This window comes from Chlorocebus sabaeus, chromosome 9, assembly GCF_047675955.1.
Source record: "Chlorocebus sabaeus isolate Y175 chromosome 9, mChlSab1.0.hap1, whole genome shotgun sequence".
Lineage (NCBI taxonomy): Eukaryota > Metazoa > Chordata > Mammalia > Primates > Cercopithecidae > Chlorocebus > Chlorocebus sabaeus.
In genome coordinates this window covers 99,915,954-99,938,109 of record NC_132912.1, presented here as the reverse complement: position 1 = coordinate 99,938,109, position 22,156 = coordinate 99,915,954, and the positions used below count along the sequence as shown (strand labels likewise).

At 49.5% G+C, this 22,156-nt stretch overlaps 1 protein-coding gene across 1 annotated transcript in view; it reads left to right on the top strand.

Annotated features, from left to right (window-relative positions):
* SLIT1 (slit guidance ligand 1) overlaps positions 1–22,156 on the top strand; it is a 185,844-nt gene that overhangs the window by 9,008 nt on the left and 154,680 nt on the right. Inside the window, exons 2-4 of the mRNA XM_007963730.3 lie at positions 12,865–12,936; positions 14,501–14,572; positions 20,131–20,202. Of these exons, the coding sequence (XP_007961921.3) occupies positions 12,865–12,936; positions 14,501–14,572; positions 20,131–20,202 (216 nt within the window). The remainder of the gene's footprint in view (positions 1–12,864; positions 12,937–14,500; positions 14,573–20,130; positions 20,203–22,156) is intronic.

Sequence of the window (22,156 nt, the reverse complement as noted above, 5' to 3'; positions counted from 1 at the left end):
AGTGATCTTGGGACTGGAATAAAGCTGGAAAAGGGCGACTGATCCTGGAGGAGAAGTTGTGAATTTGGCTTTTGCCTGTTTTCTTTGAATTGCCACTAAAAATCTCCGTGAAAAAGATGGCCCCAGAGGTCGTGATGGGGAAGGTTACTCAGGAGAGTATTCAGGCTGGAGAGAGAGATGGGGGGACCCTCAGGGGAAGCGCTTCAACCTATGAAGGCAGTGGAACAGAAACTTTGGTAGGAATAAGGATCTCCTGGGAGGCTGGCACAAAATGCAGATTCCCAGCCCATCCTAGAGGTGCTGGCTCTGTAGATCTTCAGCAAGGCGATTCCGGTGATTTGGATTCTGGAGTGCCCAGGACACAGTTTAAGAAACACTGCTTGGTGCTGGGGTTTCCTGGAGAAGAAAGCACATCCTTCGAGGACTTACACACATTAGCTCCCACCCACATTTTGAGGGCAGGAGGAAGGGAAGGCGTCGAAGGAAGAGATGGTGGAGAGGCGGGAGGAACTCCTGTCCTGTGTTTGACAGCGGGGAGCACTGGCTACACGTTTGTGGATTTGAACCTGGGCCGAGTGGTTTTTGCAAAGGCCAAAGAAGGAGTTTGGTGAAGAGGAGGAGGGTTAGCAGCGTGGAGAGCGTTCAGTCTGTCTGAGGAGGAGGTCCAAGGAAAGCTTCTGGAACATGAGATCGGGGTCACTGGTAAAGTGGGCAGAGCAGTTTCCTGGGAGAAGCGGAAGGCAGGAGGCAGATGGCCGGCAGCGAGTAGGTGGTAAGGAAGTTTGCAGAGGAGAAGACAGGCACGGGAACTCTGAATGGGAGCAGGCTCAGGAGAGAGTTGCTTGCAGCATAGAGGCAGGTGGACTGGAGTCTCTTGGAGAGGGAAGGAGGGAGCCTTGGGGTCTTGGGGAATGCAGGAATGGGGAGAGCTGGCGATGGGCCAGAGAAGGACAGAGGCAGAGAGAGGTGAGAGGGAATTTTGATGGTGGCTGTGGTCATGGTCGTGGCTTAGAGCCCCTCCCTCTCGCCAGCCTCAAATGAGCTGCTTTACCAGAGTTCCCTCTTTTACTCCTCATAACGCTCCTGGGAGGAAGGTATTACTCACCTCTGCTTTGCAGATGAGAAGAAGGTTCAGAGAGGTGGAGCCATCTGTCCAGGGTTGAACAGCCAGCTGGTAAGTGGCATGCTGAGATTCCCTGAGTCTTGAGGCTCTGAGACGTGCCTGTGTTTAGTTTTTAAATTTGACTTCTGCTCTGTAGTCTTAATGAGGCCTGACTTCATTCACTCATTCCTTCATTATTTGCCAGACATGCATTCAGTATCTACAAAACACTTGCCAGCTGAGCATTGGGGCTGTAAAGGCAAATTGACCGTGATTGATTCCCGCCTGCACATGTTTGCTGGGTGGACCCAAGTTGCAGGCTGGTATAGGGAGCAAGGTGTCTGGTCTGGGGTGGAGAATGGTGAGCAGAGTTGGGCAGATTCAGGGAGGTGGTGGTGCAGGAGGAGGTCAGTGGTGGATGGCCTCCCAGGGGCCTGCATGGATAGAGAGCATGGAGGCCTAGGGGCTGTCAGTGGAGCCCTGGGTGCAGGGCTGTGGTTTAGGGGTAGGCCACAGACCTGGGAAGGGGATTGGCAAGAGCAAGGTGGGGCCTCAGAAGTGAAGGGATTGGGGTGCACTTTGGGCCTCAGGACAGAATCCCGTGGAGTTGGGATTAAGAGCTGGGCCCTGACTACCTCACACCCACTAGGATTGCGACTGTCAAAAAAACAGAAAATAAGTGTTGACAAGGATGTGCACACTGTTGGTGGGAATGTGAAATGGTGCAGCTACTGTGGAAAACAGTATGGCGATTCCTCAAAAAATTAACAATAGAATCACCATATGACCCAGCAATTTCACTTCCAAGTAAATACCCAAAAGAACTGAATGCAGAGTCTCAAAGAGATATGTGTACACCTGTGTTCAAAGCGGCATTATTTACAATAGCTAAAACAAGGAAGCAAGCCATATGTCCACCGACAGATGAAGGGATAAACAAAATGTGGTCTCTCTATGTAGAATAGAATATGATTCAGCCTTAAAAAAGGACATTCTGACACACGCTACAACATGGATGAACCTTGAGGACATTGTGCTGGGTGAAAAAGCCAGTCATAAAACGACAAACACTACGATCTCACGTATCTGAGGTGCCCAGAGGAGTCACATTCAGAGACAGAAGGTAGAAGGGCAGTTGCCAGGGACTGGTAGAGAATGGGGGAGCTCTGTAGCATAGAGTTGCACTTTGCAGGTGAAAAAGTTCTGGAGATTGGTTTACACAACAATCTGAATATATACATTTTAAAGTAGTACAGTACACTACAGAACTAACTATGCACTTAAAAATGATTAGATGGTAGGTTTTATATTATGTATATTTTTACCACAATTAACAACTAAATTTTTTTTTTTTTAAAAGAGCTGGGTCCTGGGGTCAGATGTGCCAGAGCTCAAGTCCTGCTCCTTAACCAGCTGGGTGACCTGAAACAGGTCATCTAAACTCTTTTTTTTTTTTTTTTTTGAGACGGAGTCTGGCTCTGTCGCCCGGGCTGGAGTGCAGTGGCCGGATCTCAGCTCACTGCAAGCTCCGCCTCCTGGGTTTACGCCATTCTCCTGCCTCAGCCTCCGGAGTAGCTGGGACTACAGGCGCCCGCCACCTCGCCCGGCTAGTTTTTTGTCATCTAAACTCTTTAGGCCTCAGTGCCCTCATCCCTCAGTCAAGACTGACAAGGAGCCTCTGAGCCAGGTACCACTGTGAGGCTTAAATGAGCTGGCTTGGTTGGGATACTACTGTAGCAATTGCTGTTTCTCCAGCCAAGGAAACAAGATGGGTCCCCAGGAGCCCAGGCGCAAGGGTGGAGTGGATCGGTAGCAAATGGGCCCTGGCATGGGGTCCCTGCCTCCTCCTCCTTGGGGCTTTCCCACTGATCACATGTCAGAGGGTGGTCCCAGGCTGGAGTTGGTGTCTGGCTGTGGCTCAGACTGGTAGGTTTGGGGGACTGGGATGCTGGGACCCCTGGCTCCTCACCTACTGAGGGCTGAGGATGTGGGTAAGGCCCAGCTGGCTGACGGGAGTGCGTGCAAGGCCTCGACCATGGTATGCCAGCAGCCCCTGGGCTCAGTGGGCAGGATTGTTCTGGCAGCCTGTATTCAGTGAGCACCTACTATGTGCCAGGTATCCTCACAGGTACCGGGGATACAGCAGTGAGCAAACCAGCTGCGGCCTCTCCCCTTACAGGTAGCTGGGAAACTGGCCTTAGACAAAGGACTTCCTATTGACCTGCAACTCCGATGGCTGTCCGAGCTCCAGAGGAGATAAGTGGGCACCTGGGGAAGCTGGTTTAGAGGAGGGCGTTTGACTGGAGGCCTGAAGGCTGTTTGGACAGGAAGCCTGGTGCATGTGCTGGGGCAGGGGAAGAGCTTGCTGAGCTCTAGGCTGCTCCAGGCCAGAAGGAAGTGCTGATATTGAAGGGAACGGGGGATGCAGAGTGGAAGCCCTGCAGCTGGGGGGCTGGTATTTTCCTATTAAAGGGCTGAGGAATAATTATTCTTCTACCCTGTAGGCCAAGGCAGGCTGGTCAGAGGCCTTCGCCCTTCGGGAGCCACAGCTACCCTTTCCTTGGGGTCAGATTGTGTGCTCACTCTGCCCTTCTGGGCTCAGGTCTCCAGGACTTCAGAGTCCTCCAATACCTACCAAGGCTTGCAGCTGTGCTCACGGATCCCTCTGTGACCCCCTTCTTCCCCATCAACCTCAATTCTTGGAAACCCCAAGCTGCACCCGCTGGGGCCTCAGGCCCTCCTGCCTCACCGCTGCTTGAGGCCAATGCTGGCTTTGCTCAGATCCTCGTTACCCCCACTTGAGCCTGGGCGGTCAAGGCTGCAGTGAGCTGTGATCATGCCCCTGCTCTCTAGCCTGGGCTACAGAGTGAGACCCTGTGTTTAAAAAAAAAAAAAAAAAAAGGGGGAGCTGGGATTCCAGCCCAGGCCTGTGCCTTCAAGGTCTGAGTTATTTGGCCCAAACACTGAACCACTTAGATTGGCTTCCCAGCTCTGACACTCAACCTGTAGGCTCCATTTCCTCACCTGTAAGGTGATGCGAAAGACGCCTACTTCCAAGGGATGTTGTGAGAAGTACGTGGAGCTCATGTTTATGAAGCAGCCAGGCCAGTGCTGCCCCGTGGAAGGGACCTGCCCCATTCCACCGGCTACCCTGGCTCTCCTGAAGACTGAGACCACCCCCAAGCAGGAGGAAGACAACCCGTCCTTTCCTCTTTTCTCCTGAGGGTGTCTGGAATCACCCAGCTGTCTCACTTAGCAGCTTGGACCCTAAGGACGCGATTTCCTTGCTCATATTGGGCTCACTTATGAGAATGGAAGGACCTGGAAGAGAGGAGGTTGTTGGTAACATGGGAGCATCCTCTGCGTGGAGCTCTTTTGGGGTGATGTTCATTTGGGGAGAACATTTCTTTTCCTCTTTCTCTCTTTCTAAATTTCTCTCTCTCTCTCCCCCTCTCCCTCCCTCCTTTCTCTCTCTCTCTTTCTTTTTTTCTTTTTCTTTTAGCAGGGTTCTTGCTCTCTTGCCCAGGCTGTAGTATAGTGGTGCAATCATAGCTCATTGTAGCCTCAACCTCCTGGGCTCAAGTGATCCTCCTACCTCAGCCTCCCAAGTAGCTGAGATGACCATGCCTGGCTAATTAAAATAAAATTTTATTTGTAGAGATGGGGTCTTGCTATGTCACCCAGGATGATCTCAAGCAATTCTCCCCTCTTGGAGTCCCAAAGCACTAGGATTATAGGAGTGAGCCGTCATGCCTGGCTGGGGAGAGCATTTCTTAATGTGTGTGTGTTTATTTTTGGAGTAGGGAGACAAAGAAACATGGAAAACCCGCTCAACTAATGCTATTTAAAATGTCAATTTTAATGCAAATTCTTTCCTGTATTCAAGAAATACTTATTGAAACATCTAACATGTGCCATGTTCTGTGTTGCACCCTGGGTGTACAATAACAATAAAACACAGTCTGTGTCCCCAGGTTGCTTCTAATCTCATGTGGAGGCTGGGACATCAGTCAGGGAATCCTCCAAATCAGTATAAATTGACTCTGACTGGGGGAGGTGGCTCAGGCTTGTAATCCCAGCACTTTGGGAGGCCGAGGCAGTTGGATCATTTGAGGTCAGGAGTTGGAGACCAGCCTGGCCAACATGGTGAAACCCTGCCTCTACTAAAAATGCAAAAAAATTTAGCTGGGTATGGTGGTGGGTACCTGAGAATAGCTTCAGCCTGGGAGGTAGAGGTTGCAGTGAGCTGAGATTACACCACTGCACTCTGGCCTGGGTGACAGATTCTATCTCAAAAAACAAAAACAAAAACAAAAACAAAAACAAAAACCAATTGGCTCTGATTTGTGCTACAAAGGAGAGGGTCAGGGCGCTCTGTGGGCCTGTGATAGGAAGGTTTGCCAATTGGAGTTCATAGGCAAAGAGGAAGGAAGGAGCATTCCAGGCAGAGGGAGTAGGAAGTCAGAAGGAGCATGGGGCAGGCTGGGTTGGTGGGCACAGAACAGACCACTCAGGAGCTTGTAGTTCACGGTAAGGAGATTTTTTTTTTTTGTAAGGTGGAGTTTTGCCCTGTCACCCAGGCTGGAGTGCAGTGGCACAACTTGACTCACTACAACCTCTGCCTCCTGGGTTCAAGCGATTTTCCTGCCTCAGCCTCCCAAGTAGCTGGGATTACAGGCACCTGCCACCATGCCCTGCTAATTTTTGTATTTTTAGTAGAGACAGGTTTTGCCATGTGGGCCAGGCTGGTCTCTAACTCCTGACCTCAGGTGATCCACTTGCCTCAGCCTCCCACAGTGCTGGGATTACAGGCATGAGCCACCGTGCCCGGCCACTAAGGAGATTTGTCTTGATTCCAAGAGCAATGGAGGTCCATTGAAGGCTTTAAGTGCGGAGTGACATGATCAGATTTGCATCTTGAAAAGACCACTCTGGCTGTGGCTTGGAGAGCAGATTGGAGGGGGGCCAAGGTGAACGTGGGGAGCCTGTGAGGCGGCGCTGCAGGGCTTGGGCTCGAGGACAGAGGCGTGGGGCGGGTGTGGAAGCTGGCAGGTGGGATGTGGGAAATGCACCCGGGCCAGCCTGCAGGTTGGGGTGTTAGGCCTCTGTGGGCCCCTTTACTGCTGTCTGGGCAGTGGCTGGGGAGGGAATTTCTTTCTTTCCTCCGTTCTCTGTGTCTGACTCTGTAGACTGTCAGCGCCGCAGCCTTGGCCAGGGTAAGATTTCAAAGCAAAGAGCTGGGTGTACCGTTCCCGAGCAGGCTTGTCTTATTCGGTGATAGCATGCGTTCGTTCGTTCTTTGTTTGTTTGTTTGTTTCTTTCTTTCTTTCTCTCTCTCCTTTCTTTCTTTCTTTCCTGCAGGAAGGGTGAGCCTCTCACCTTTCACTACAAGGTGGTGAGCCATCCACCACAGACTGTGATGAGGAAGGAACGTTCTAGTCCCTGAGGTAACAGGAGTGGCTGGAGCTCCAGGGTGAGAAATTGCGAAGCTGGCGCCAGGAGCCCCCAGAACAGCCCATGAGGGGCCCAGGGAGTTTATTCCTGCAGCCCCAGGAAATCCCAGGGTTTCTTTTGGTTCCTCACAAATACCCAGAGACTGGGGATCAAATTCTTGTTTCCTGAGAGGATTCAAGACATCCTTGTATGTTTTTGTTTTTTCCTTGGTAACTTTGCTTCGGAGGATTTTCTCCAAAATATTTTGCCACCGAGGTTTTCCTTTTAGGCTAGGACCACACAGGAACGGAGGGAAATCAGGGCCATTTGCCACTGAGCATTTTTCCTCCTTGGGGAGAAGGATGGGTGTAAACTCATGACTTTTGGAAGAGGGAGAACCGTTTTAGGGTGTCTTCCCTGGTCTTCAGCTTCCTGGGTCCTGCAGGGAAGTGAGTGACTCTTCCCAGTTCAACTTGGCCCTGCCAGTCCAGCACCGGCTGGAGCTGAGCCAGGGGATGCCACCTCCTGGTGGAGCCATAGTCCTGGAGGAAAATCACAGCAGTGGCAGTAGTCAAGATAATCGCAGCAGGTAATAATGCTGTAGAGAGCACAAATTGTGTGCCGGGCATTATTCTTGTGTTTTAGAAATATCAAGACATTTAAACCTCACCACATCTCCAAGTGGTGGGTCTTACCATCATCCTCATTTTATAAATGGGGAAACTGAGGCATAGAAAAGCTAATTTACATGCCCAAGGTCACACAGCCAGTGTAATGGTGGAGCAGGAATTTGAAGCCGGATGGTCTGGCTCCAGAGCCCACACTCTTGGCAACTAAGAACACTTAGCTCAGCCTGGCAGGGGAGCCCCCGAAATTGTTGTGTAGGCAGAGCACATGGTTTCGTTACGGAGCCCCAGTGCAGCCGTGTCCTCTACAAAGCCCTCAAGTTATGTTCTTCAGCTCTGTCCAAGGCATAGCCACTCGAGGTGAGGGCATGGGATGAGGGGACAGAGGGAGAGTCCAGCAACATGAGGACTTGTGACATAGGAGACAGAACGTGGAATCACACTGGCTGGGGTCTGATCCTGCCCCACCACTTATTAGCCGTGTAGCACCATGCAAGTTGCTTCATGCATCCGTGCCTCAGTTTCCTTCTCAACAAGTTGGAGAGCATATGACTGCCTTTATAGGTTGTGAAATGAGAGTGAAATGAGATGAAGCATGCTTAGGGTCAGGCCTGGAGCCTATACACAGTTGGTGCCCAGGAAGAAGTGGCAGGTGTGGGCTCTAGTGGCAAAACCTCAGGGAGCCCAGGTGGGCTCTGGATCTTGGGATCTTCCTGAGACTTGAGGCTGGGATCTGCCCGAGTGGGCCCACTCCACCAGCTATCCTGGCTGCCCTGGGCTTAAGGTCCTAGCAGTATCTCCCAGTCTCCCCTGGCAGCTTGCTGGGGGAGGGGATTCCGTGGCAACATTGAGGATCTCCCATTGGAGAAATCAGATGCGGCAGGAAAATGTCCTCCTTGCCTTATTCTAGCAGCCTTTGATGAAGGGAAGTGGCTGGCTTAGGTTGTGAACTTGATCCTGGTGGGAGAGAGGGTGGGCTACCCAGTGGAGGTCACTTTCTCAGCCTAAGTGGCAATAATACCTCCTTAGGCAGCAGCCGTCAGACCTGGGAGCTTAGTGAGAGCTCTCAGGCTGTGGGCTGGGGTGAGGGGCTCTCCCCTGAGAGGAGGCATTAAGCTTTGCGTTAGACAGCAAGGCTGATGGTGGCAGGCTGGGATGGGCTTGGGCCTCTTTTGACATTCTGTCCTGGAAGCAGGGTCCCCAAGGGAGAGGCTGTGCTTGCCTTGCTGTCTGTGCCGTTGTCTTTTTCTCCCTGCTTGTCTTAGGTCTTGTGTGGAGCGGGGTGTAGGAAGTGAGAAACAGGAGTGGGACTAAGGAATGCACCCCTGCACCTGCACTGTGGGGGCTGGTACAAAAGGGTAAGAAGAGAGGTGTGCTAATGTGGGGTGTCATCAGAATGTCCTCTCCACCTCTGCCCTGCCTTAGTGGGAATTCCATCCTCAGGGATTCTTGAGTTCCATTTTGGGTCCTGCCTTGTTCAGATAGGTCAGTGTTTGTCTTTGCCTCAATTTTGCCATCTGTGAAATGGGAATAATTATCATAGTCAATTGCTTTAGTTGCCGTGAAAAGGAATAAGTGATGAATGATATGTAAAATTCATCAGATTTTTCATGATTTTGACCAAGTAATTGCATTTACAGGAATGTATTCCTCCCAAATGCTCATCAACCTTTATGCAATAATTTATATTTGGACAATATCTAACCAGCCCAGGGATACCAGTCACAGGGAATCAGGGAGGGAGTGGTCCAGTAACTTGATATATCCAAATGAAGGGACACTTCATGGCCGATCAGAATCTTAGGTGGAAGACACACAGCGTATGATATTGTAGAAGGAGGGGGTAACATTTATGTCTCATTCATCCTCTTCAGAACCTTGCAAAACACTTTGCACATAGTAAGTCTTCTGTAAACATTTGTTGAATTATCTTAAGTATATAAAAGTAGTTTCCAACAAAAACAGGCTTGAGGGCAAATATTTCAGAACATTAAAAGGAGTTATTTCTTAGTGATGGGGTTACGTATGACTTTCATTTTTTTCTTTGTTTTGGAAATGGAAAAATATTCAGTAATGTGCATAGCACTCTTATTTTTATATGCAATAACTTTTATTTATATGTTGGCTATTATGGATATTATATGTTGGATATTATGTTTGTTTATAAAAACAGATGCCTTTAAAAAAATAAAAACACTGCAGAAAAGTATAAAAAAGAAACTGAGGTCACCTTGAGTCCTACCACTTAGCGGTGACAGCCATTACTATGTGGTACACAGCCCCCAGCTCATTCTGTATTCGTGTGTGTGAGTGTGTGTGTTTCTACATAAGCAGTGTGTTAGTCCATTCTCACACTGCTAATAAAGACATCGCTGAGACTGGGTAATTCATAAAGGATAGAGGTTTAATTGACTCACAGTTCCACATGGCTAGGGAGGCCTCAGGAAACTTACAATCATGGTGGAAAGGGAAGCAAACACATCCTTCTTCACATGGTGGGAGCAAGGAGAAGTGCAGGAGAACGGTCCTTTATAAAACCATCAGATCTCGTGAGACTTATTCACTATCACGAGAACAGCACGGGAAAGACCGGCTCAGACGATTCAATTACCTCCCACCGGGTCCCTTCTATGACACATGGGGATTATGGGAGCTACAATTCAAGATGAGATTTGGGTGGGGACACAGCCAAACCATATCAAGCAGGTTCTTAGAAAAGGGTTGTCTTGTGACCTTTTCCCATGTTCTGTGTCATGCACAACTTTCTTTGTCAAGACAAGCAGATCTGTGCCGTTTTAAATGGCTGCATGACAGATGGCAGTTTCGCAGATGTGCTGAATTCAACCAAGCAATGCTCTACTAATGTCCATTTAACTTGTTTAAGATTTTTCCTCTTATAATCAATGCTGACATATTTTTATAATAGAAAAACAACAACCAAAAATGCCTTTTGGTTTTAGGTTTGGGGATAAACATTTCAACCCAAAGAAAACCAGCCCTGCTTGGCAAGAGAACCACTTTTAAAGGGCTTCATGATGACATTCTCAGTATTTGAAGAAAGGCCGGGGTACAGAGGGAGCAGGTTGGGGTGCAACACAGTGAGGCTCAGAGTAGCTGTTTCAGGAAATAATATTTAGTTCATTGAAAAATGACCTTTACATTGAGCAGAGCCATCTCATTTGGAGAAGGTGTCCCCGCAGCACTTAGGGTGGGGACGCGGCTCAGTCAGGGGCTCTCACCAATGGCTTGTGTTAGCTTGGAAAGGCCTCAGGCCCCTCTGAGAGATCCTGTTAGGAAAGTGATGAGGAGCAGGGAATGAGTTTTTGCAGCTGCTTCTGAGGATCAGGAGCTAGGCCCATGGGACGGGCAGCAAGAGGATGCGTTGAATGTTGAGACAGCCTGACCTGGTAGAAAAAGCCTGGCCCGTGGGTCAGATGGCCATGGGTTCAGATTTCTGTTCTGTCAATTACCAGCAGGTGACCTTGGGAAGGCACCTAGCCTCTTAGAGCCACTCTCATCTGTAAGATGAGCACAGTTACTACTTTTCTGCATGGTGTGAAGGTGTGTGTAACTCCAGTTCCTAGATGGTACAGAAAAGGAATCCATGTGTTGTTGATCTTAGTGGAAGCAACCCTAGAACATCACCCAGACCAAACTCTTTTCTTTCTCTCTCTCTTTCTTTCTTTCTTTCTTTCTTTCTTTCTTTCTTTCTTTCTTTCTTTCTTTCTCTTTCTTTCTTTCTTTCTTTCTTCTTTCTTTCTTTCTTTCTTTCTTTCTTTCTTTCTTTCTTTCTTTCTTTCTTTCTTTCTTTCTCCTTCCTTCCTTCCTTCTTTCTTTCTTTCTTTCTTTCTTTCTTTCTTTTCTTTCTTTCTTTCTTTCTCTCTCTCTCTCTCTTTCTTTTCTTTCTTTCTCTCTTTCCCTTTCTCTCTCTCTCTCTTTCTTTCTTTCTTTCTTTCTTTCTTTCTTTCTTTCTTTCTTTCTTTCTTTCCTTTTCTCTTCTTTTCTTTTCTTTTCTTTTCTTTTCTTTTCTTTCTTTTCTTTCCTCTCTTTCTTTCAATGGAGTTTCGTTCTTGTTGCCCAGGCTGGAGTGCAATGGCATGGTCCCAGCTCACTTCAACCTCCACCTCCTGGGTTCAAGCGATTATCCTGCCTCAGTCTCCTGAGTAGCTGGGATTACAGGTGCCCGCCACCATGCCCGACTAATTTTTTTGTATTTTTAGTAGAGATGGGGTTTCACCATGTTGGCCAGGCTGGTCTTGAACTCCTGACCTCAGGTGATCCGCCTGCCTCAGCCTCCCAAAGTCCTGGGATTACAAGTGTGAGCCGCTGCATCCGGCCAGACCAAACACTTTCTAAACTCCTGGAGGACAGGGACTTTGTTTCTCAAAGTAGCTTGGACTTGGGTTGAGCTCTTGGCCATACCCAGAACTTTTGACTAAAGTTGGCTAAGTGAGAAGACTGGGCTGCAGGTGAACATGAGGCGTGTGTGTGCGCCTGCGCGTGCGCATGTGTGAGCGTGACAGTATTGAGGAAGAGGTGGAGGCAAGCAGGAGCTGCCCCAGGGAGATAGATGGCAGAGGGGACAGCTCGAGTGAGGCCTGAGGGAGATTCTGCTGTGTGGGGCTCAGTGGGGGAGCTTTCTGGGGTAGGGAGAGCCTCACTCCTGGAATGGCCTGCCTTGGTGAGGCTGAGTGAGGCTGGATGGGGCAGACAGCTCTTCAGGTGGGTCCAAGGTGGCCTTGGAAGGAAGGAGGGGCCCGGCAGCCCGGCATGGGGTGAGAGGAGGAGCTGTAGGCCTGGCCCCAGGACCCAGATGGTGGGGGTGGCCTCCCTTCCTGGCCACCCTCCTGCTCACTGCTGCAGGACTGGCCTCCTGGCAGGCCCCCCATCCCCCTGACCCAGAGCCTCCGCTGGCCCTCGGTTTCTTCTCTGCTTGCTCTCTCCAGCCTTCTGTAATCTGGCCTGCCTTCCCCCAGCCCTGCTTCTCACAGCTTCCAACTCTCTGGCTGTCTGCTGCCCGCTTCACCCCTCAGCTACTCCAGGCCTGATGCAGTGTGGTCCTCGGGGCACGTCTGCTCCCTCCCGGTCGTGTGCAGTTCTTCCTTGTCTTGGAGCCTCAGCTTGAGTTCCGTTTCCTCAGTCCTTTAAAATTGCATGGCCCTCCTTGCTGTCTCCTGCTCAGAATATGGACAGCTCGCAGGAGCCAGTGCCACCAGACGATAACACTGGTGTCCCCATGGGGCCCTTTGCAAGCGCAGGCCATGCCCTTTACTTGCTTATACCCTGTGCTGACCCTGTAAGTTAGACACAGTTGTTGTCCCCATTTTATAGATAAGGAAACTGAGGCTCAGCGAGGATTCTACCTGAATAGCCTCTCTCCTTAACTAGTTTCCACATTCTTCCCTGGGTGAATGTCTCATCTCTCTAACTAGACCGAGCTGCATTAGTGGCAGAAACCACGTTTTCGGTTTCCACAGCACTCCCAGTGATGCGCCCTGTGCCCTGCAGTTCCAGCGGGTTGGACGTCAGCTGCAAAGAGGGCCCAGCTTGTTGGGCCTCGACACAGACTCAACTCACAGAAGCCCCCAGCCCCACTGATGAGATGACTGGCTGATCCAGGGGGGAGGGCACCTGGAGCAGAGCCCCTGGCCTGGGGGCTCACCCTGCTCACTTCACTGCTTCCTTCTCTCCTTCTTCCTCCAGGGAACTCAATGGCAACAACATCACTCGGATCCACAAGAATGACTTTGTGGGGCTCAAGCAGCTGCGGGTGCTGTGAGTATGGGGTGCTCCCTCCCACCCAACCCCCAGCAATGCCACGGTGGTCCTGGGCAGGGCCCTAGCTGTGGGTGGTAGGGTGGTGGACTGGCTGGGCCCTTCCACTGTGGAGTCGGTCTTGGCAAGACATCCTGAGGAGTGTCGGGTGGGGTGATGTTCAGTCTTGAGTCTTAACTCATCTTAAGATCCGACGTCCTGTGCTCTCAGGGTAGTGCAGGGATCCTAGGACCTCAGTTCTTTCAGAACTCCCGCCTCTGCAGTTCTTTTTTTTTTTTTTTTTTGAGACGGAGTCTGGCTCTGTTGCCCAGGCTGGAGTGCAGTGGCCGGATCTCAGCTCACTGCAAGCTCCGCCTCCCGGGTTCATGCCATTCTCCTGCCTCAGCCTCCCGAGTAGCTGGGAGTACAGGCGCCCGCCACCTCGCCCAGCTAATTTTTTTTGTATTTTAGTAGAGACGGGGTTTCACCGTGGGTCTTTGGAGGAGCAGGGACCTCATGACCAACCGTCTCTGAGGTCAAGCTGACAAGCTGCTGGGTAGGGATCTGCTCCAGAGCCCCCTGACCTCTGCCCCTTCCCAGGCTCTGGGTGTATCCCTTCTGAGTCTGGGGAAGCCCACGCTCTCTCCAGGGATTCCCGTCCCCTCTGCCCCCAGGCCTCCAGAGGGAGCCTCTCACACTTCAGGCTTTTGGAAACAAAGCAGAGAAAGAGAAGTGTCTGGTGGCGTTTCCCCCCCGCCCTGCCCCCAACGTCATCTGAGGCCCATGCAGGGGCACGCAAGCCACCTGCTTGCGGGTGGAGAGGGACAGATGCAGTGGGAAAAACATACTTGACTATCTCAAAAGTTATCAGGCAACAGTCAATCTGTTGGTGAAAAATGCTGCCCCACCAGCCGGATGCTCTGGGTTTCAGGGCACGTTGGCGGCAAGGGGACGCAGAGTCCCACAGAGCCAGGTGGTTCAGTTGGCGTGGGCACCCCACTCTTGTCTTCAGCAGATGGGGCCAGGCGGGGTGGGGGTACAGGCAGAGAGGGTGTTGTCTGCCAATTGTAGAGTGTGTTGCTGCCTGTGTGGGCTCTGCCCAGTTGGCACAGGCTCCCCTCCCCCTGATACTGGCCGGTCCCCCCGTTCTGTCCCTTGGACATGTGCCTTCAGGGCCCAAAGAGGCCAGGGCACGTGCGCCAGCAGCTCAAGCCAGCCTGTGCTGCCTGCTGCTGGGCCTGGCTCCCTGGAGCCTGATTGGAGCAGAGACATGGTGCTCGGGTGCCCCGCGGCCTTCTGCCCTGGCAGGCAACTTCAGAGGGTTGGGGGTTGCAAGTGTATTTTGCAGTGAGGTAAGATGCTGGGAGCCCTGAGGAGCCCATGTTGGCGAATTTGCAAAGGTGTGAGGAAATTGGGTCTGCTCAGGCCAGGCGTAGGCCTGTGTGAGGCTTGGGAATGGCTCCTGTCTTACTCCCTTGCCAATGCTGCCCTGTCAGAGGTTGCCTCTGCCCCTCCATTGTGCCAGCTGTTGCTAGCAGCCCTTGTCCCACACCCTGTAGCTGTCCTTGTCTCTTTGCTTCCCCAGGCAGCTGATGGAGAACCAGATTGGAGCAGTGGAACGCGGGGCTTTTGATGACATGAAGGAGCTGGAGCGGCTGTGAGTCCTGGCAGGGTGCGGGCCAGGAGGGCGGGGGGCTGGCACGTGAGGGAACTGGCAGGCCAAGCTGCTGCCGGGCGTGAGGGGCACTTGGGGAGGGGACCCCACGCCCAGCCTGCCTCCACCAGCGGATGGAGCCAGGAGCAGCTGCAGCTGTGAAAGTGGTCACAAGGCATGGTCACAGAGAAACCTGGAGTGGGTCCCCACCCCACATTCTCCATGCAACTGCCCCTGTTGTTTCTCCCTGAAGATATGTGATGGCAAAAAATTTACATAATAATACAGAGGAAGTGAAATTTCTTCCTGTCATCTCATCCTGACATAACTGCTGTCCATTGATTTGTGTGTCCTTAAAGGAAGCCGTGGTGTGCCAAGGGGACCCATCAGGGGGATTGGTGTCTTAGGTGCACAGGGCCACAGTCCAGAAATGTGAAGGTGGAGGCGTGTTCTGATTCACATGGTTTGTTGCTGAATAGGGCTTTTAAGTTTGAAAATGGGTCTTGATCAAGTTTTGCATTTCAGTTTGGCAATGATGAAAAAAAGAAACATGGTGGTGTGAGGTGGGGGATGGGCACTTATAGTCACGGTGGTCGCCGATCGCTTCCTTCTGAAAGTGGACTGGCTGTAGGTGTTAAGAGTCCTAAAGTTCATGCTCTTTGAACCAGAAAGTCCATTTTATTTTAAGGAAATAATCAGAGACGTGGCTAAAAATTATATATCAGGATATTAATTGCACTTTATTATTTATTTGTTTATTTATTTATTTATTTATTTATTTATTTATTTTTGAGACCAAGTCTTGCTGTGTCTACCAGGCTGGAGTGCAGTGGCATGATCTCGGCTCACCACAACCTCCACCTCCCGGGTTCAAATGATTCTCCTGCCTCAGCCTCCCAAGTAGCTGGGACTACAGGTGCACGCCACCATCTCCTGGCTAATTGTTTTTGTATTTTTAGTAGAGATGGGGTTTCACCATACTGGCGAGGCTGGTCTTGAGCTCCTGACCTCAGGTGATCCACCTGCCTCAGCCTCCCAAAGTGCTAGGATTACAGGCATGAGCCACCACACCCAGCCATTGCACATTATTTCAATAGAAAAAATTGGAAATTCATTCTAGTGGATACATAAGATATAAAATCACATTTCTGAAGAACAGTTAAGGCCATGGGAATGTGCTTGCAATATAATGTTAAATGGAAAAGATAGAAAATGACAATAGTATTACTAAAATCAATTTGCATGTGGATAGAATACAGGAGGAAGAAGACAGCTGGAACCACTGACTCTCATTATAGTGAGTGGTGGATTATAGGCAACTTTATTTTTATTCTTTGTGTTTTTCTCTTTTAATGAATTTTCTTATGACAAGTTTATTATTATGATTATAGCTACCACCACTCTATGCCAGGCACCTGGGGCAGCTCTTTGCCTTATATTATCTCATTTAATCCTTAAAACAACACTGCTCTAAGTGGTATTTCACAGATGAGAAAGTGTGGTACACAGAGATTAAGTCACTTGTCCCCAGTTGTGCAGAAGAAGGGATTAGAACCCAGATCATTTTGCCTTCAAAGTCTGAGCTCTTAATGAAGATGACCTGATACCTCACCTTTCTGTTTTTTTTTTTTTTTGAGACAGAGTTTCACTCTTGTTGCCTGGGCTGGAGTGCAGTGGCACGATCTCGACTCACTGCAACTCCACCTCCTGGGTTCAAGCGATTCTCCTACCTCAGCCTCCCGAGTAGCTGGGATTACAGGTGCCCGCCACCACGCCCAGCTAATTTTTTGTATTTTTAGTAGAGCCTAAAACTAAAAAAAAAAGCAACTAAAAAAACCAGCTAAAACTGTTGTTTTAGTAGGTTTTACCATGTTGGGCAGGCTGGTCTTGAACTCCTGACCTCAGGAGATCCGCCCGCCTCAGCCTCCCAAAGTGCTGGGATTACAGGCCTGATCCATTGTGCCCAGCCCTTTCGTTTTTATATTAAAGAAAATAAGATATTAAATAAAAGGAAAAGAATATGATTGCCTCATTGCCCTCCTACAGCCTGGAAGAAAGCAAGGCGATCTTTCTTTTGTGCTCCACATCCAGGCCTCAAATGAAATGATAAGAAGCCCACAGCTAGACCAGATGTCGAATGCTGCATTTGTTTTCTTTAGAAGACTTAGAACAAAATACATGTTAATGACCTGGCTATGAGGCGCTGATCCATACCTGACCCAACCTGTCTCCACCTCTGGTGCCGGGAAGGAGGGGAGGAGGGAAAGGGTCTGGGGGGTCGAGATATGACCCCAGTGGGTGAGTGGCAACTTCAGCCCTGCAGGCACCTTCTGGAGTGGTCAGTTCAGTGGCCTCCCACTGAGTTGTTGGAGACTAGTGTTGCATCAGTTAATTGTAAAAGGTGATTAAAGTGCAGAGTCATTAAAAACCACACATACCAGCCAGGCGCCCTGGCTCATGCCTGTAATCCCAGCACTTTGGGAGGCCAAGGCGTGGGGGCGGGGGGGTGGATCACTTGAGGTCAGGAGTTCAAGACCAGCCTGGCCAACATGGTGAAACCCTGCCTGTACTAAAAATATGCAAATTAGCCAGGCACAGTGGTACGTGCCTGTAATCCCAGCTACTCCAGAGGCTCAGGCAGGAGAATCACTTGAACCCAGGAGGTGGAGGTTGCAGTGAGCCGAGATCATGCCGCTGCAGTCCAGCCTGGGCGACAGAGCAAGACTCTGTCTCAAAAACAACAACCACCACAAAACCCCACACACACCTTAGACATTTCATTTTATGTTAAAACATAGAAATGTGCATTTACTAACCCCTCTTCTTTTTTTTTGGCCAAGGTCTTTCTCTTTGGTGTGAAACACTGGAGTTCTTTCTGTGTTGTTTGCCTCGCCTAAACCACACACATATACCATGTTTATGATTTTTGGTTTTGGTTTCTGGAAGGTGGAGAGAGATTTTCCAAAGGGCCTTGGGAGCAATCTGGGGAAGTATTCCTGAGTTTTAAAGTGACACCCACCCCCCTCCACCACCGTCTTTTACTTAATTCAAGAGCCGTTTAATTATCGGCTTTCCTTTCATCGAATCTTTCTAAAGCATTCCACTTAGTTTTCATAGAGATGACTCTTTTTCCACTAGCATTTTATTCATTTATATAATAGGTAATTAAATTACAGAGTTAGAATGACAAGTGCCTCTGGCATAAACAGGTTTGGGAGTGGACATAACTGGTTCTTGTGAGCAGTTACAAACTCCAGTGTAGATGCAGCAGTGTGCAGTTGAGCTGGCTGTGAGGGATCAGGACATTGTGGCCTCAGCGGGTCTGCAGCTGGAGAGGAGTGGAGTGTGCCTGGTCACCCTGGGAACCAGCCTGGCACCGTACAGTGGCCAGGATCGTACCATGGGAGCAGCCAGGGTGGGGAGTAGAGAAAGGCAAGCTTCAGGATCCCACATCTACCATTCAGTAATGGCTTGGGCGAGTCACTTACCTCTTGGTGTCCCTATTCTCTCATCTTTCAAAGATGAGCAACTCAACAAAGTCAGCAAACCTATCTTGGGTACCTCTGAAGAGCCAAGCCACGTGGCGAAGTGGTGGCAGGAAACCTTTGTGGGGGGTGTTTGTTGGGAGTCACAGGGTGAGTGCACGAATGCAAAGTGCTGTTGTCACTTTCAGGAGAAAGAGGCCCACCTTTATGCTCTGCTTTCCCGCCTGCGATGAGCTCATGCCCCTAATGCGTTTGCCCCTTGCCTGGCACATAGTAAGGGCTGATTGTGACGGTGGCCATGACTACTGTTACCATTCTCAGTAACCTTCATGTCCCTCGCCATGTGGAGTCCCTTCTTTAGTGTCCTTTAATTTTCCATTTTAAGCTAGGCATTGAATCATTTTCCTCCTAAATAATTTTCAAAAGCGGAAGTCAGAAAAATGAGAAAGTCTTGGGGGGAAAACAAAACTAAACCAGTGGTTATCAGTCAGTGTAAATACAGGATTAATTTACTGGACCAAGGCTAAAGAATTTGGAGCTATCTGATGTCTACTCCTGTTGCTTTAAGGATTGTATTGGTGTTTTTTTCCCCCCCAAGGCAATGAAGTGTTTCCCTAGAAGCCTGCCCTTAAAAGTAAACTTCCAGTGGGTCTCCAAAAGTTGATTTAATTGTCTGTACCATGGGGAATATGGCAGTGCCCAATGTGGTGGCAATGGCCTTTCTCACATATTAGATGAAGGACGACCTTCTAGGAGGTAACCACAGACCAGTTACTGCTGGCTATGTGGAATTAAGGTTTTCCCCTTCCCTCTGGAAGAAAGCTTTTGGCTGAGATGGCTTATCATACAATTGTCCCTTGGTATCCATGGGGGATTGGTCCTAAGACCCCTCAGACACCCCTGGGGCTACAGGCCTGGGCTACTTTCCCAGTTAGTTTTTTTGTACTTTTTATAGAGATGAGGTTTCTCTTTGTTATTTCTCTTTGTTACTCATGCAAATCTGAAGCCCCTGGCCTCAAGCAGTCCTCTCATTCAGCCTCCCCAAGTGTTGGGATTACAGGCAGGAGCTATTTGACATGCTTTTTTTTTTTTTTTCTTTTTGAGATAGAGTCTCACTCTGTTGCCCAGGCTGGAGTGCAGTGGCGAGACCTCAGCTTACTGCACCCTCCACCTCCCTGGTTCAAGTGATTCTCCCACCTCAGCCTCCTGAATTGCTGGGATTACAGGTGCACACCATCATGCCTGGCTGAGCATGCATTTTTATTTATGATAAAAATAATCAATAAAGCTGTTTTCTTTTTTTTTTGAGACAGAGTTTTGCTCTGTTGTCTAGGCTGGAGTGCAGTAGCACAATCTTGGCTCACTGCAACCTCTGTCTCCTGAGTTCAAGCGATTCTCCTGCCTCAGCATCCCGAGTAGCTGGGATTACAGGTACCTGCCACCACGCCCGGCAAATTTTTGTATTTTTAGTAGAGATGGGGTTTCACCATGTTGGCCAGGCTGGTCTCGAACTCCTGACCTCAGGTAGTCTGACCGCCTTGGCCTCCCAAAGTGCTGGGATTACAGTTGTGAGCCACTGTGCTCGGCTGCTATTTTCATTTTGAAAAAAGACCCAAAGCAAGCAATAAAAAAAAGGGAAACCTCTGTTAAACCAAATGTGGATGAAATCAGGGCTGTGTGGCCATTAGGGTATGTCTCCCATTTCAAGTGTAGTCAGGTTTCCAACTCACAAAGGGAGATAGCATTGGAATCAGTGCCTTAGAAACCATACAGGGCTTGCAAATGTGAAGTGATGATGATGACGGCTATGGGAAGAAATAGTGGAAGGAGAGGTGCTGGTGAGGGGCTTCCACAGACTCTCTGTTCTTATCCTCCCCATGTGCTGGGTGGTGGAATCTCCACTTTACAGATGAAGAACTGAGGCCCAGAGAAGGTAATTTCCCTGGGGTGCCACATGGACCCTGTTAGGATTTGAACACTGGACATTCTGCTTCTGAATCCGTCTGGTGCTTTCTGAGAAGTCCTTTGGATTTCCTGGCCATCTAGGTGATTTCTAATTCTTCTTCTCTTTTTTAGGCGACTGAACCGAAACCAGCTGCACATGTTACCGGAACTGCTGTTCCAGAATAACCAGGCTTTGTCAAGACTGTGAGTGACGTTCTGTGGCCAGAAAGTTCTCCCTGTGGTTTTGTCTCTCACCCTGTGGGAGGCACAGTGTTCGGTCAGTGGGGCCTGGATGTTCCCATGACCTTGACCCCGTGCTCCTCCCCTGGCAGGAATGGTCCAGGGCATCAAAGGCCAGGCCCTTTCGGTAGGAAGGTGCTGTGCAGGGTATTTCTCCATCACAAGCACTTGGAAGAACCCACAGTTCATCCAGATTTGGGAGCTGCCGCTGACGGTGTGGGTACAAGGGTGTTCTGCCAGCAGGCACGCTTGTGGACGGTGATGCCAGCTTTTACAGGGGCTCATTCTTACACATCTCTCACTGCGCCTTTGGTAACCAACCTGGAGCTGAATATTTATTCATTCAACTAAGCCCTTCTTGAACCTATTTCTGTTTTCAGCTCTTTCTACCTTTTAGGGTCCTGAGGTCTGTAAGGTTATTAACCATGGTCGTATTTTTATTCGCTGTCAGTGTACTTCTTTCAAGTTTAAAGGATAGTTGCTAATTCTGCTGCACCATGATTTGCCACATGTGTCTGTAATTTTTCTACCATATGTTTCATTTTATGGGAATTGGGTTGGACAAGACCTTTTAGATTATCTAAGGAATCTTTTCTGCAGCTCCTTAGCATATGGTACTGCAGTCTTTGCTTGGCTACCTCTAGTGATGGGGAGCTCAGCACTTCTGCAAACAATCAACTCTATCGCTGGACAAATAAGTAAATGAGAAAATTTTTAACTCTGGGCCCTAAATCTGCTCTCCAGTAACTTATATTTTTCTTAGCTTTGCTTTCTATAACTACCTAACTTTTGAAGAGCTGTCAGGTTTTTGAATTTTGAGTTGTGAGGTTTTTTATTTCCCTTAATTATTGTCATTAATAACCTTAAGAACCACTGGCGGGGCCTTCTGCATGCCTGGCATGGCACTACTGGTTCGTCCCTGAAGGAGCTTATGGGTCAGTACCTAGGTAGAGAAAGGGGTAATAAGCAATGTAGGGAAGACTGAGGGGTGTGGGTTGGGTGGGAGGTGGCAACCTAGGGTTACCTGAGTGCTAAGGGGTCTGACCATGGGCTCCTAGACTCGGGGGCTTGATTTTGTCTCCTCTGATTAAACACAGCTAGTTCTTTCTGCCTCTGCCATGATTTCTAGACCTCTCTCTAAGCCGTGATCTCCAGAATTTGTTGTTGATCTTACCTTCAAACTTTTATTTATTTTTGAGACGAGATGTTGCTCTGTCATCCAGGCTGAATACAGTTGCACAATCTTGTCTCACTGCAGCCTCAACCTTCTGGGCTCAAGCGATCCTCCCACCTCAGCCTCCAGAGTAGCTGGGATTCCAGGTGTGCACTACCACGCCTGGCTAATTTTTAAATTTTTTTGTAGAGACAGAGTTTTGCCATGTTGCCCAGGCTGGTCTCAAACTCCTGGGCTCAAGCAATCCACCAACCTCAGCCTTCCAAAGTGCTGGGATTACAGGTGTGAGCCACCGCGCCTGGCCAAGCTTTTATCTTTACAATGGAACTCTAATTTTTAGTCTGTTGGAATGGTCTTTCTGATCACTTCCTGTTGCTTCCTCCTCCTGGCCTGGAGATCACTCCACAGTGACCTTTAGTGATGATCTCTTTTGCTGGTCTTTGTCACCACCCTTGGGCTTGAGTTGGGCCTTCTCCAGTTTTCCTGTAACGATAGGTTGCCCAATCCATTCTGTGCCAGGCATTAATTTTTCCCTACTTCATTGTGAAAGGCAGAAGATTCTTCCCAGCAGGTGCCTCCATGGTAATGTCTGTTGAACCTGTGGGCCATGCACTGGTCTATGTGGACCATGCTGTTGCTGGCCACATGCAGGCAGCTGGCCTTGCCCTGCCTTGGCCCCAGCAGCTCCTGTTTTCTCTCTGCTGTTCTTTCTCTGCTGACTTGCAAGTGTTATCACAGCTCTGC